Source organism: Poeciliopsis prolifica, unplaced genomic scaffold, assembly GCF_027474105.1.
Source record: "Poeciliopsis prolifica strain line A6 unplaced genomic scaffold, Auburn_PproV2 SCAFFOLD003, whole genome shotgun sequence".
NCBI lineage: Eukaryota > Metazoa > Chordata > Actinopteri > Cyprinodontiformes > Poeciliidae > Poeciliopsis > Poeciliopsis prolifica.
This window is the reverse complement of record NW_026562378.1, coordinates 15,193,894-15,207,710: the sequence shown is the minus strand read 5'-3', so window position 1 is coordinate 15,207,710 and position 13,817 is coordinate 15,193,894. Positions and strand designations below refer to the sequence as shown.

The 13,817-nt window shown below is 39.5% G+C and overlaps 1 protein-coding gene across 3 annotated transcripts; it reads right to left on the bottom strand.

Moving 5' to 3' along the window:
- Positions 1 to 2,354: 2,354 nt before the first annotated feature.
- On the bottom strand, positions 2,355 to 13,760 carry stau1 (staufen double-stranded RNA binding protein 1). Of its 3 annotated transcripts, none has more exons than XM_055022830.1 (15): positions 13,564 to 13,760; positions 11,452 to 11,679; positions 10,756 to 10,877; positions 10,522 to 10,678; positions 10,258 to 10,414; positions 9,995 to 10,166; positions 9,806 to 9,901; positions 9,486 to 9,698; positions 9,254 to 9,397; positions 9,000 to 9,146; positions 7,958 to 8,033; positions 7,558 to 7,877; positions 7,351 to 7,473; positions 3,484 to 3,557; positions 2,355 to 3,075 (listed from the first exon to the last, which is right to left on the bottom strand). In XM_055022830.1, exons 2-15 carry the CDS (start codon positions 11,642 to 11,644, stop codon positions 2,988 to 2,990), a joined length of 2,082 nt encoding a protein of 693 aa, XP_054878805.1. In that variant the 5' UTR covers positions 11,645 to 11,679; positions 13,564 to 13,760; the 3' UTR covers positions 2,355 to 2,987. The 3 variants fall into 3 exon arrangements, with proteins under 3 accessions (XP_054878805.1, XP_054878797.1, XP_054878811.1); XM_055022822.1 differs by having other exon boundaries at positions 13,569 to 13,760; XM_055022836.1 differs by having other exon boundaries at positions 10,258 to 10,411; positions 13,569 to 13,760.
- Positions 13,761 to 13,817: the final 57 nt, after the last annotated feature.

Genomic DNA, 13,817 nt, shown 5'->3' with positions numbered 1-13,817 from the left:
TTTGGTGTGCTGAGAATCCGTCTGTGCTTACAGAGTCTTGCAAAGTATTTCTAATCGGTCCTCGTGATGTACTTCACAAATTTGGCCTTTATGGAAGAGTGACCAGTTTTATTTGTTTTTACGGGCCATGATGGGGAAAATCAGCAAACGTGAGAACAGGTGCTCTAATCAAATAAGAGAGAATGCTTTCTTCAGATTTCCCTCAACATGGACAGAGATGGAAAATAATTATCTTTCAACTGCAATGCAGCTTTTCAGAATTTTCTTTTACCTCCTCTGAATGCATAATTTGTCTTCCGCTACACAATTATATATATATATATATATATATATATATATATATATATATATATATATATATATATATATATATATATCCAAATAAGGTTTGGATTTTAAACATCAAACACAAACAAAAAAATAAAAATCACGAGCCATCATGTTTGGTTGTTTCTGGTCCCATGGAAGCTTTCAACTTTAAACTTTACCCTTTAGCATTCTTCACACAAGCGTTAATTATTTCTGGCACATTATTTTGCTCAGCAACCATGATAACAGTTTTACTTTAACAGCTTACAACAGAAGTGCTTTTATAAGCATCCAAGAGGAAGGAGTTCAAATAAACTGGTGGAAGTCGACAGTCAGAGGGAGGTAAACAGCAGCCTGGCTGTCTGCACTTCTAGTTGGACTCTTCTTTAGTTAAAGTACTTCAGATGAAAAGCATAACCAGTCAATTTAATTAACACCACATGAAAAGATTTGTGCAACACAGCCTGTGTGTGGATTTGGATATTTTATGTCCATGAACCTGCAGATCCAGATTATTAATCACATTTAAGCTTATCAGAATAAGACATCTTGTTTCTGTCATTTAAAGTGCTTACAATGAAACAAATAAGCTGGAAGATTGTTTTCTTTTTTTTTTTTTGGGTGCAAGTTTGAGTCTTTGCTAATGTGATAGCTTCTGTTTTGCTCATTAGATATGCATGAAGCAATCCTGCAAATGTGATTTGCATGTTCAAGCTACTCAAGCGTTTGGTAGAAAAACAATTTAGCAAACAAAAAAAAAACAATATCAAACTAAATCGGTTGAATTCCACTAAGCATGTTATTGTGTATATGCTGTGTGGTAAGTGCACAATGTATTCATACACACACAAATGCATTGTATCAGTAGCATTATATCTGGCTCACACTGCAGTTTCACACATTGATCCTCTGAACAAAGAGCTGCTGAGGAAATTGATGTTGGAATTGCAGTTTGAAATTATGCAATTCCAGCATCATTTCATAGGTTAAGACTGGTGGACGTTCCCTTTCACCAACAACAAGGTGCAAAGACAAAACCATGGAGAGTTAGAGTCTCACATTTGAAGTTAAATTACATGCAGTAAAAAGGATAAATAGCTTGACAAAAGTTAAAGCTATTATTAATTCAGCAGGAAAATGTTTAAATGTTCATTCAGAAATTTGTGCTTGGTGACAACTCAGTCGAGGAGTGATACAAAACATAGATTTCTAAAATGGTAAGATGAAGTTTAAATACCCTCAAACTGTTCTCACCATATTTGAAAAAAATGTCAGCAGATCAAAAATGTTGAAAATATTTTTTCATTTGTAGCTTTATGTATCTGGACATTGTAGAATACAATATAGATGAGAGAAAAAATGAAACATTTGTTTGAGCTATTCCCTTAGAAACTGTAATGTTAAAAAAGCGAAAAGATGCAAAACTTTAAGGATTTGATATAATCCAACCCTAAATGTAAGGTGAATCGTTTTATGGAGGAAAATGTGCAATATCCAGGAGTTTTTAAAAAACTGAGAAATCTTCGCTTTACTGCACCAGGGAGTCACTGGGCTCCAACATTGGAGGAACAAGACTTGACATTCTCCGAGTACAGCAATGTTGCAGTGAATCAAAATCAATGCCCAAATGTATTTTCATGGAATGGAGCAAGCGTGACTAATGAATTTCCCAAAGTGTAGAGCTGCATAATAAATATCTACAGTCATGTGCCACAAAAAAAACATTTGTGCCCAAAATTTCTTTGTTTTCATTTGACTTAAATATTTTCCAATCTATATTACATAACAGCTCAAATTATTCAAATCTTTACAAATAAAAAATCTATAATATTTTTCTAATTAAAATTTGTAACTAATGGTTAAAAAGAACTGGAAGCTTTTTAACATTTCCCTTCTTTCTTTTAGTTTCACAATTTTTCCACCACTGAGTTTTAGCATCTCAGCCACAAAAAATAAATAAATAAAAAGGCTCGCATCAGGCTTCAGGGTTGCTGAAAGTCTATCAGGCATCAGTAGATGAAAAAAAAAGTGCAAGGCAGTAGAAGTATTTGTTTTGTGCCAGTAGACACAGAAGTTTAATTATCATTATGGATTATGGATAAAGGGAAGATGACATGAGGGAGAAAAAAGGGGACATGGGGGACGTCACTGCCACACACAGCAGTGACAATCACATTACATCACACGCTACATTTAGTAAATAATTTTTGGTTGTTTATAGAAAGCACTCTAGGAAAATCAAAAAATGTTCATCAGCTGCACCCTAGACAAAGAAGAGGCCCAAACTTAACATATTTCCTTTATCAACTAGCTTGGCGGGAATAAAACATAAAAACACGTAAAAATATAAGAAAGGATTTCTATCCAAAAAAAAAAAAAAAAACAATGTTCACAGTTCATCACTTATGGTTTATTTTTAATCACCTACACTCAAAAATCATTGACTAGGATGCAGCTATTGTTTCTATATTGAAAAGAAAAAATAAATAATGCGTACAATTAAACAACATCAAGGAGGAGAAGCTATTTTCCTATCAATCTTGTTTAACTGTGAACATTTTGTAACAGTAAGCTTAACACTTCAGGGCCCACAGTGCCCTCTGTAGCGAGCCAAAACAAGACTAAGAACACAGTGTGGTGAGTTTTCTCTAGTGCTTTCACAGACAACCAAACCTGATCTAAGCCGTGCTGTCCAGCGTCTGTGCCAATGTGCTTGAGTTAGCCTGTTTGAGGTGCAGGTCGCCCTCCATTTCCTGCTTGCCACACCTGCAGCAAAAAGGACAGATTCAGTTTTGCTGTAAGGCTGATCAGACAGGGGGAAATACAGAGTAGAATGAGAAATGCAGAGTAAAATATTCTAAAAAGGATTGTTCCCTCTCAAAATAAGAGAGGAGATATTTCAACATGAGAGCCTAAAGTTCGGCTTGAATTTCTTCAAATAAAATTTTATTAGACATTGCATCTACCTACTTTAAATAAGTTGTCCATTTTTTTAAATTTTCATTTGAATATAAAGTAATTCAATAACCAACACCACAAATAAAAAACTAAAGAAATAAAACATATATTTTCACCTCCAATAAAAATACTAAGTTTAATTGTAAGCATGTTGATGATTTCATGGGTGAATAAATGCTTAACTAAATGTGAACTTGGCATTTCTTGACATCTTACCCTGAGGCTGGTCCTGTCCTTTCGTTTGGCTGCTGGTCTAACTCTGACAGCAGCTTCAATATATTCAGAGCAGCCTGCAGAGATAAAGGAATAACATTTATTACACTGAAGCCCATTCCGCTCAGCACCAGGTTTAACAATGCCTTTTCTCTTGCATTACAGTAACTCAAAGGTCCAAACCATTGAAGAGTTTCAATACTCAGCAAAGTAAACGTTTGACCCACTAATGGACATTTGTCACATTTTTTTATTGCTAAGTATTCATCTGCAACTTTGTCTTCTCAAAAAAAGAGGCTGAAAACATGGGCTGTGTTCATGAATCTGCAAAACTACAAGCAAAATATTGGTATTTCAACACATTTTTTGATGTAACAAACACAAACCAAACTGTATTTTATTAGTATTTAAAGCAGGACATACTTGTGAAATAGGAAAAAAAAACAAAAACAAAAAAAAATTAAAGCTGCAAGCAGACTCGTACGGCCCTCGCAGGCAAGCGCCGCTCCGGCCTATTGCCACCGGGGTACGAGCAACCGCCGCCTCACGCCAGCCACCACAGAAGCTCTCACGCAGTTTTCAGCTCCTCCGCCCGCACCGCGGAAGCTGTTGCTCAGATTCCATCAACGCTGGCCACGTGCTAACACAGAAGTTGTTGCGCAGTTTCCGCGCCCGTCCACCAGGTGGTACGCACTGATGCGTTCGGATGCGCTCCTTGACGATGCATAAAATGTGGTGCAGATTCATTGGTTTAGCGAGGAAATATAGCTGGCGGATTAATGTAGGACGCGCAGTGGAGTCAAAATATATTTCAATGCTGTTGTTCTCTTTAGAGGTCAACAAAGGTCATACGTATCCAATTTGGCGTCAGTCGGATGATCCACGTGTCATTTACAGCCGATCATATGCACATGACGAAGTATTACAGTTCGTCATTTTTCATCATTTTCAGCTGTGTTTCTAAAGAACTCTATTTCATTGTTGGAGTAATACTTACTCAGAGTGGCGAATTACTGAAATGGTTTGTAAGAAGTAAGAAAACGCTACATTTACTGCATGATTTAATTCAACAAAAATTATCTGAGACATTTCTATCCTTTTAGAAATTTCATGGCAACGCTCTCACAAAGTTTTCACGCCCATCCGCCCGTGGATCTGTTTGTCATTGGTGGAGGAACACTGACCTACTGGCGAAATACTGATATTGTTCTTCATTCTGTTTATCTGCTGTTTCATTTGTGGAGCAATACTGACCCCAAGTGGCGAATTACTGAAATGGTTTATAAACGCCAAAAATGGGATCAAAATCTGAACTTCAATCTAAATGGCTCACTTCCTCTGGGGTTTAGACCATGGCTCCAAGAGACTTTTTTGTAAGTCCTGACAAGGTACACACGTGTACAAAGTTTCGTAATTGTAGGTTAAAGCATGGCTTGGGGCTGATCATTTAAAATTTTCTAGGGGGCGCTATAGATAAATTAGGCCACACCCTACAAATATTGTGATGGATTCCTGTCGGGGAGTGGATGAAGATCCATCCTTGTGAGTTTGGAGCAGCTGTGCCCAAAAATGTGGAATTGAGAGCCAAACGTATGGCGATGGCGTTACAGGTCACTTCGCCACGCCGCCACGCCCAGCTGCTCCATCGAAGCTGGTCGGGGTTGGAATCCTCAACACACCAACATGTCTTCTGTGTCTGGGCACAGTTTCATGTTGATGAGGTCAATGGGGTCAGATAGCGACCGTTCAGAGTAAAACATGACACTTCCTTTTCTCAGGGGGCGTGGCCTAAGTGATGTCATCATTCGACCATAGGGTATTGTAGGACACCCGATGATGATCAATCACAGAAACTTTGGTGCCTCTGTGAGTTTCTGTGTAGGAGATATAGCAGTTGATTTTTTATGGGGAGTAGGTGAACTTTGACCCCTGCTAACCCCCCTTCAGCATTCTCAAAAACTCACCGTTTTGATAACTTTAGATGGGACATGCCTTATGAGCAAACTGACCGAGTTTGAAGCCGATCAATCGAAATCCCTAGGAGGAGTTCGATCAAATAGGAAGGCTGTAAACGGCAAAAATGGGGTCAAAATCTGAACTTCAATCTAAAATGGCCGTCTTCCTGTGGGGTTTCGACCATGGCTCCAAGAGACTTTTTTGTAAGTCCTGACAAGGTACACACGTGTACAACGTTTCGTAATTGTAGGTTAAAGCATGGCTTGGGGCTGATCATTTAAATTTTTCTAGGGGCGCTATAGAGAAATTAGGCCACGCCCCACAAATATTGTGATGGATTCCTGTCGGGGAGGTGATGTCGATCCATCCTTGTGAGTTTGCAGCAGCTGGCCCGAAAATGTGGAATTGAGAGCCAAACGTATGGCGATGGCGTTAGAGGTCACTTCGCCACGCCGCCACGCCCACCTGCTCCATCGAATGTGGTCGGGGTTGGAATCCTCAATACACCAACATGTTTTCTGTGTCTGGGCACAGTTTCATGTTGATGAGGTCAAAGGGGTCAGATAGCGACCGTCCACAGTAAAACATTACACTTCCTGTTCTCAGGGGGCGTGGCCTAAGTGATGTCATCACTTGACCATAGGATATTGTAGGAGACCCGATGATGATCAATCACAGTAACTTTGGTGCCTCTGTGAGTTTCTGTGTAGGAGATATAGCAGTTTATTTTTTTATGGCGAGTAGGTGAACTTTGACCCCTGCTTACCCCCCTTCAGCATACTCAAAAACTCACAGTTTTGATAACTTTAGATGGGACATGCCTTATGAACAGACTGACCGAGTTTGAAGCCGATCAATGGAAATCCCTAGGAGGAGTTCGATCAAATACGAAGGCTGTAAATGGCAAAAATGGGGTGAAAATTTGACCTTCAATCCAAAATGGCTGACTTCCTGTGATACTTGCACTATGACATTAATTGTAAATTTTGAGCATCTTGGGGAGCTCTACAAGTGTACCAAATTTCATGTCTCTACGATGAAGTAAGTGAATAGCAAAGGGTCCTTTGAAAATTTCTAGGTGGCGCTATTGAGCCATTTCTTGTGGGATTTTTGCGACGACTTTAAAATATGTAAATTTGAAACAGGCTTAAGGCCTCTGCCAAGTTTGGTGAGTTTTTGAATATGATAAAGCCCCCAAAAAGCCAATTCATTTGGAGGGAGAATAATAATAATAAGAAACAGTACAGAAACAATAGGCCTTCGCAGCGCTTAGCTGCTCGGGCCTAAAAACAAGTGCATGGTTTTCAAGGTATTTTGCAAACAAAAAACTGCATTCCTCCAATGGATTTAAATGTCTTAAGATATTTCAGTTCATTTCAGCTCCAAACTGCTCCCATCAGTTTGAAGAAAGAGGGTTTCTCATTTAAAAAGCTGGCATTTTTATCCAAACTTTTTTCTTAAACCATTTTCAATGCTTATTTGTGAATAATCTGTATCTTAATTTGTTTTGCCTTTTGAATCCCGTTTTGAGTTCTATGCATTCTTATTGTGAAAGACTGAGAATTTTATTAATAAAGTTGCTATGCAAATAAAATGTACTTTTCTAAGACTACATATGTATACATTGCATATGTGGATAATTAGGGATAACTGGACACGGTGTCCTTCTACCCACCAGAACTCATGTTTAATTTTGTTCTTGTTAACTATGATCAATGCTAAACTAGTACTATGCAAAACTAAGCTTTGTTTTCTTGTGATCATTATTTTTTGCATCATATTTTAAAATAAACATATCTAAATATAATAAACATCTTTCCGGCTAATTTGGGTTATTTTAGTGGCTATAAATTGATTCTGGATATTTTCTGACATCATAAATAATTTTATAGTAGTTATATTTCAGTTTCTTACCATATCATGACAGGACTCTATGTCTTTTCCAATGCCATGACTGATGAGCGGAGGCTGGGAGGAGCAGTTAATCAGCGATACAAATTCATTCTTATTGTTTTTGGGAAAATCCTTGTATTCAACCTGCAAGCAAATCACATACTTATAGAAAAAAAAATACAGCCAATTATAAAATTCATGCTTTAATGAAGGTGAAGTGCTGTTCACCTGCAGACCCTGTACAGACGCAAGATAGCCAAGCTGTTCCGAGGGTCTGGTGAGCGGTCCGTGGGGAACCTGGATCATGTTGTTTGTATTCTTTAGGATCGTCACAGCGGTCAGGGACGTGCCGGCGTATAGCAGCTCGTTGGCAATGGTGGCAGTGATGGTGGTCTTGCCTGGGTTGGGCACAACTCGGCTGTAGTCCTTGACCTGGGATCCTTGGCAGACCCCGACTGCTTGCGCCACCTCGGGCACCATGGGCAGGATACCTGCAGGCAGCTGCTGGTGGCTGAGGTAAGGCAAGCGGAAGTCCTCCTCCTTGGAGCCTGACATGAACACCCATGTGAGAAGATGCTTGTGATGTTTTTTTTTTTTAACCCATTCAAGGCGACTCTAATAGACTTACCCGTTGACACCTCCTCTGTAGAACCTGGTTCAAAGAAGGTCACTTTGCGCCCATCACATGACTTTTTCACCGGCGTCTGAATGAAAAAAATATCAAGTCACATAAATATGTTTTACTGGAATTTATAACATTAAATTGCAAATATCATTTTAGAGCCAGGAGAGGTAAAAATGTTAAAAGCATAAAAAAATAATTAAAAAAAAATCTACCTGGGTTCAAATAACGTGGTTTATTTTACACTTTTCTAACAAAAAAAGAGCCTTTTGGAGTCATGCCCCTGTAAAAGGAGAAGTTGCCTAAAGCAACAGAACAAAACTACCCATTGTTTTGACATAAAATATCAAAAATGTGCAGCTTTAGCTTGAAATGTCTTTTCAGGGCAAAATGAAAAGCCATTGAGAGAAAACCAGCTGTAGGCAGATTTAAACAGTTCTGAGGGTCCAGATGACGGCCTAAAAATGTTTTGACAGCTGCATTAGGGCAATTTAGCTCTAATGTGAGTAAAACTCAAAGTGATTAAGTGGAGAAAAGTGAGACATTCTGCCCCTTCCATTTATTGCCAATATGTTTCATAATCACAGCAAAGCTCAGCAAAATCAGTGCTGAATCTTGTGTGCACTTCAAAAACAATCCTGTTTGTAATTAAAGTACAAATTACTCTCATCTTAATGTCAACAGAATATTTTTTTTCTCTGGATACATATTTTTTTGTTCACAGTGAGGATTGCCAGCTTGTTGCTCCTTCTCTTCAAAGGATAAATTTTCACATTTTGAACTCAGGCAGTAAGTCACATTAACATTTAGGCCTTTACCATCACTGTTCTTTTAGGAGGTCAGTGAACAAGCCAAGGTTTTTGTAGGTGATGTCATCACTTTGGCCAAGTTCTGAGCCGAGTTGGTCTTGATTTCTCTCTGTTTATTTTTTATTTGGGACATTAATAAAACTAATTCAAAAACTGTAAAGGAGATGTTGTAAAAGTTGTGCTGCATTTCCTTTGAAATTAATACATTCACAAAACTTTTTTTTTAAACTGAGCAGTACCTTTTCATCAGATTTGAGTGCTGGTTTGGGAGGCTGAGGCTGAGGCACTTTATATCCCAACAGTTCCAGCATTTTCTCGGCTGCATTCCTCTTGGCCACCTTCTTACTCGGCCCCAGCCCCTCTGCAGTCTGGCCGCACACAGTCACCTGCAACAGAAGATGGAAATCACCAAAAATCCCACAGAGAATAAACAAGCAAAGAAGCGCAAACAGAAGCATGACTGCCAGCATGCCTCAAACTGCAGATGATTCACCTGCATGACGAACTCTCTGCGCCGCGGCAGACCTCTCTCTGTCACCATGCTATACTCTGGCTCCTTCTCCTTCTTGGCCTGCTGGATCTGAGCCAAGCGGCTGATGGGATTCATCCCCTGGCCATACTCAGGGCTGGTCTGCAGCTGTTGACAAGATGGATAAATCATTACCTTATGAACAGCCTTTAGGCCTCTCCTGACTAATCCCAACCAGCGTTAAAAGTTGCATCACCTTGATTATAGATTTTGTTTTCTTTTTGATGCGTGGCAGCTTCTTCTCCACACTGGGTATGTGGGGGAGCCTCTTTAACTCCACCAGCACTGCGGCAGCTGCCAGCTTCTTTGCAATCTTTTTGCTTTTGCCCTCACCCTCTCCCACGAACTCCCCAACTATAACACGCACTACAAAACTCTTCATGTGTGGAGGCCCTTCTTCCTTTAAAATCTGTGTGGGAAAAACAGTGATCTTCCATGTAACAATATATATTTGACATGCAATCCCTTGTTATTCCTATGTAGCTGGATCTATGAGAACAGCAAATCCATTCGAACCTCAAAGTTGACAGGAAGGTTCCTTTTTAGAGCAATTTCAAACACTTGACTTATTTCTGATTTGTTCAAGTTCTCCTCCTCAAGCTCTCCGTTCATCTGTTAAAAACAACATTAAAAATAGAAAAGTTGTGAGTCTCTATCTACCACTGCATAAAAGCCTTTTCATGCTGAGCTGCTCTTCTTTCTCACCACTGGCAACTGCTGCAGCATTGGCTCCTTCTGCAGCACTTTCAAGGCTTTGGCAGCGGCGTCGTGTTTGGCCTGCTGCCGCGTCCGTCCCTTCCCAATGAACTGCTGGCTCCCGACGGAAAGCTCCATGTGGTAAATTATTGGTCCCACTGGAGGAAATGGATAGTAGTACCTGGACACAATGAGACAGTTTACACCAACTGCAAATGGCAATTATGAAAACATTATATTGACTTTTTTTTGCCCCTGTGATGCAAACTCACTGTTGCATAGAACGCTGGTAAGGTCCTGGAGCACGGACACTGTAGTTGTAGCTTGGTGGTCGCATACCCAGGTATGGGTCGATGGGTTTAAAGTTAGGTTTTTTACCAAGCTTCAAACAAAGTGCATTCAACTCCATTGTGTGTGTGCTGCCATCTACTGTAAAGCAAAGAGCAAGAAACTCCTCTCAGACAAAATTCATGTGTTCATTTTCCTCTCTGAAAATGATTACTCAGACTGGACCAGAGCAAGTTTGAGCGACCCACCTGGGTTCCTGCCGGTGTTGCGGGGTGTCCTCAGTGTGGGTTTGGGAAGCGTCGTCTCGGCAAGGGCAGATGCAGCAGCAGAATGCTGGGCTTTCTTGATACTGGTTCCTTCGGCCTCCCAGTACTGATCTCCCAGTGTGAGCCTCACCGAGAAAATCTGAAGGGAAAATCACTTCATCTGAATAAAAGGCACAAAACAAGTCAGAGAACTGAATCCTGGTATGAGACGTGTACCTTGGAGTGAGCTGGTCCTTGCTCAGAAAGAAGCTTATACTCAGGTTGGATCTTATTGAAACGGGCTAACTCATTCACCAAACACATGGGGGTCTTCTCTTTAGGGTTTGCCATGTTATAAACTATAAAAAAACAAAATAAGTCACTCACAACCAACCACCAAACATGGTCCTAAAATCTTGGGTTCCTGTATTGAAATAATTCAATTCAGAAAATCCGAGTACATAAAGAGATATTTGAGTCAAGAGTTTAATGTTAACTTTGATCATCATGGCTTAAAGCAAACAAAAAATTTGTTCTGTACGAATTTTGAATGTTGCATAAAAGAAAAAAAATTAAGTGCAGAAATGATGAGGTAAAGGAGTTTCTACAGACTAACTTGGGGGTTCTTATTCTTAAAAAGCTGCAACATCAAAAGGAGCCCCAATCAAGAACTGAGCATTTACCATGCACTGTATGGACTTATTTTTTTTCCACAAGTCTTAAATTCGTGTTATTGGCACATATAATGACCTAATTATCTGAGAAACAGAATTTTGTGTTTTCATTCACAAAAATAAATAAATAAATAGTGAAATATATTACTGTGTACAAGATCAATAGAAGTTTAATTTTTTCAACTGAAATGGTAAAACAATGTGTTTCAAGATGCATCAGCATATTTAGGAGACTAAATATATTTGAAGGCAAACAGACCAGTGGTGGTGTTATAGGGAGTGGCGGAGCCCGCGGGCAGAGCAGAGCTTCTGATTGGCTGACTGGCGCTCTCTGATGGAAGGGCGCCTGCAGCACACGGGATGCTGTAGCCAGGCTGCGGCTGTCCCAGCTGCAGCGGAACAGAGGAAGCAGGAATGGCGCTAGGCGGACACTGAAACTGGAGTTGAGACATTCTTTTGCTCTGATGCTGAAGTCAAGATGAGAAATCTGCAGAGTAGGAAATATACAACATGTTCCAGAAAAAACGTAGCACTGCATTCAGAGCACTTCAAATCATGCCAGAGGTGTTTCAACAGGCTGAGATAGGGACTTTTACAGGCCAATCAAGTTCATTTACAAACTCCGGTACCTTAATTTCTATAAAAAAAATAAATAAATAAAAAAGGAAAGAAAATAAACTCCTAAAACAAATAATCATCTGTCTGTGAAAGCATCATACTTTGCAAAATGCAGGATGCAATAGTCGGTTCTCCTAGCAATCCAGACTAATTGGATTACCAGACAAGGAGACATGATCCTCTACAGACCAGTGGATGTGTGCATCCCTGCCTCTGATGCTTTGCATTGCAATCAATCTACTTCTTGATTTTTTTCTGAAATCAATAAGGTCAAGTTTTGACTGCTATCGCTTTTTTTCTTAAAAAAGAAAGTAAATACACTCCTAATAATCAGCTAATAGACATTAACCAAGCACATAATGAAATTATGATAAAATTACATACATTTTAAATTCATTGCCACACAGTATCAGCTCTATGTATTTTATATAGACATGTATTTTATGTATTTTTCCTGCTGAAGACACTCTTAGGCTCTTTCTACTGCTAACATTTGTCACGTTAACAGCTATGATAAGGCCTAAGGTGTTTTGTGAATAACTTTAATCTTACTGGGGTACAATTCTAAGAGAAATCTTACAATTCCAGAAATTCTAAGTACTAGGAATACAAGCCCAGGACTCATAGGTGTCAAACTCCAGTCCTCAAGGGTCAGTGTCCTGCAACCTTTAGATGAGTTATTATTTCAATATATTCATATTGAAATAATTAGATCCATTAGCAGGACACTGGAGAACTTGACTGCATCTTGACTAGGTAATTTCAGGCATTTGATTCAGATGTGTTCAACTAAGGACACATTTCCAAGTTACAGGGAACAGAGTTCGACATCCCTAGTGGGTGAATGACTCTATACACCCGTGATAGTGATTGAAACACCTGAATTCAGTTACCTGTGTAGCTGACCCACTACTTCTGGATGCTATTTCAATGAGGGGGTTGATGGGTTGCAGTCCTATAGTTTGTAAAATTGTTTAAATGCTGCATTAATCTAAATCACCCAATGAATAAATGCTACAGTAGATAACATGAACCTTTTGTAGAGGTGAAAGCTCTCCTCCTGCCATGATGATGTAAAATCTGAGCAAAGACACTTGCAGGCTTTTTACTGCTTAACTGGATTTCATCAGTCTATCCTCCATACATTAATTTTCTTTTGTCACGAATAATGTGCGCTCTGGTGCAGTCAAAATATGTATATTTGGGCGTTAAAACCCCCAATTTTAGTCACATTTGGTGCGTCAATTCACAAGTGTCAGTCTGCCTTACCTGACATCACCCGACTTGCAGATGAAATGTCACCTTAAATGTTTCCGTTCCTATGAGATTAACCTGTACGCTAGCCCGTTAGCTGACGCATACGAGCACGCAAAGGCACATGCAGAAACACAATAAAGGTCAACTACATTATTTTGAGTGATTATGCAACCTGTCCTTAGAAAATACCACTGTCAGCTAAGAACATGTTTAAGTTCCCAAAATAAATCAGGCCGCCGGTTTGCTACTAAAACAATGTTAGCAAAGCAGCTTTCTCGCTGGAAAGCCACAAGAGGTTTAATTTTCGCAGAATCAAAAGCTAGGATTTTCAAAAATGGTGTAGATATGACGAAAAACCCATAATAGACCAGAACAGAAGCTTGACATTGCCTCTACTAATCAAGTCTGATATTTAATTTGCCGGCGATTCGTACAGCAGTGAATCAAAGCCGCTAGCTATCAGGCTAATGCCGACAACTCTGAGCAGAAAACCAACCTCACCTAGTCGCTCCTTGTCTTCAGATTTTAAATCAATCCATACGAACTGATGGCTTGAAGTGGTTTGTTTTTCTTGGTTCCAGTTTCTAGCGTCGGTGTGTTAGTTTATTGTCAAAACGCGGGCGGCTAAGAGGAGAACATTGGGAGGACAGGGCAAACACTAAAGAGAATGGCACAGACTTAATTCTCTCCAGGATATGACAACATCAGACAGGAAGTACTTCAAATAAATTCCAAAATAATTTAGAAACG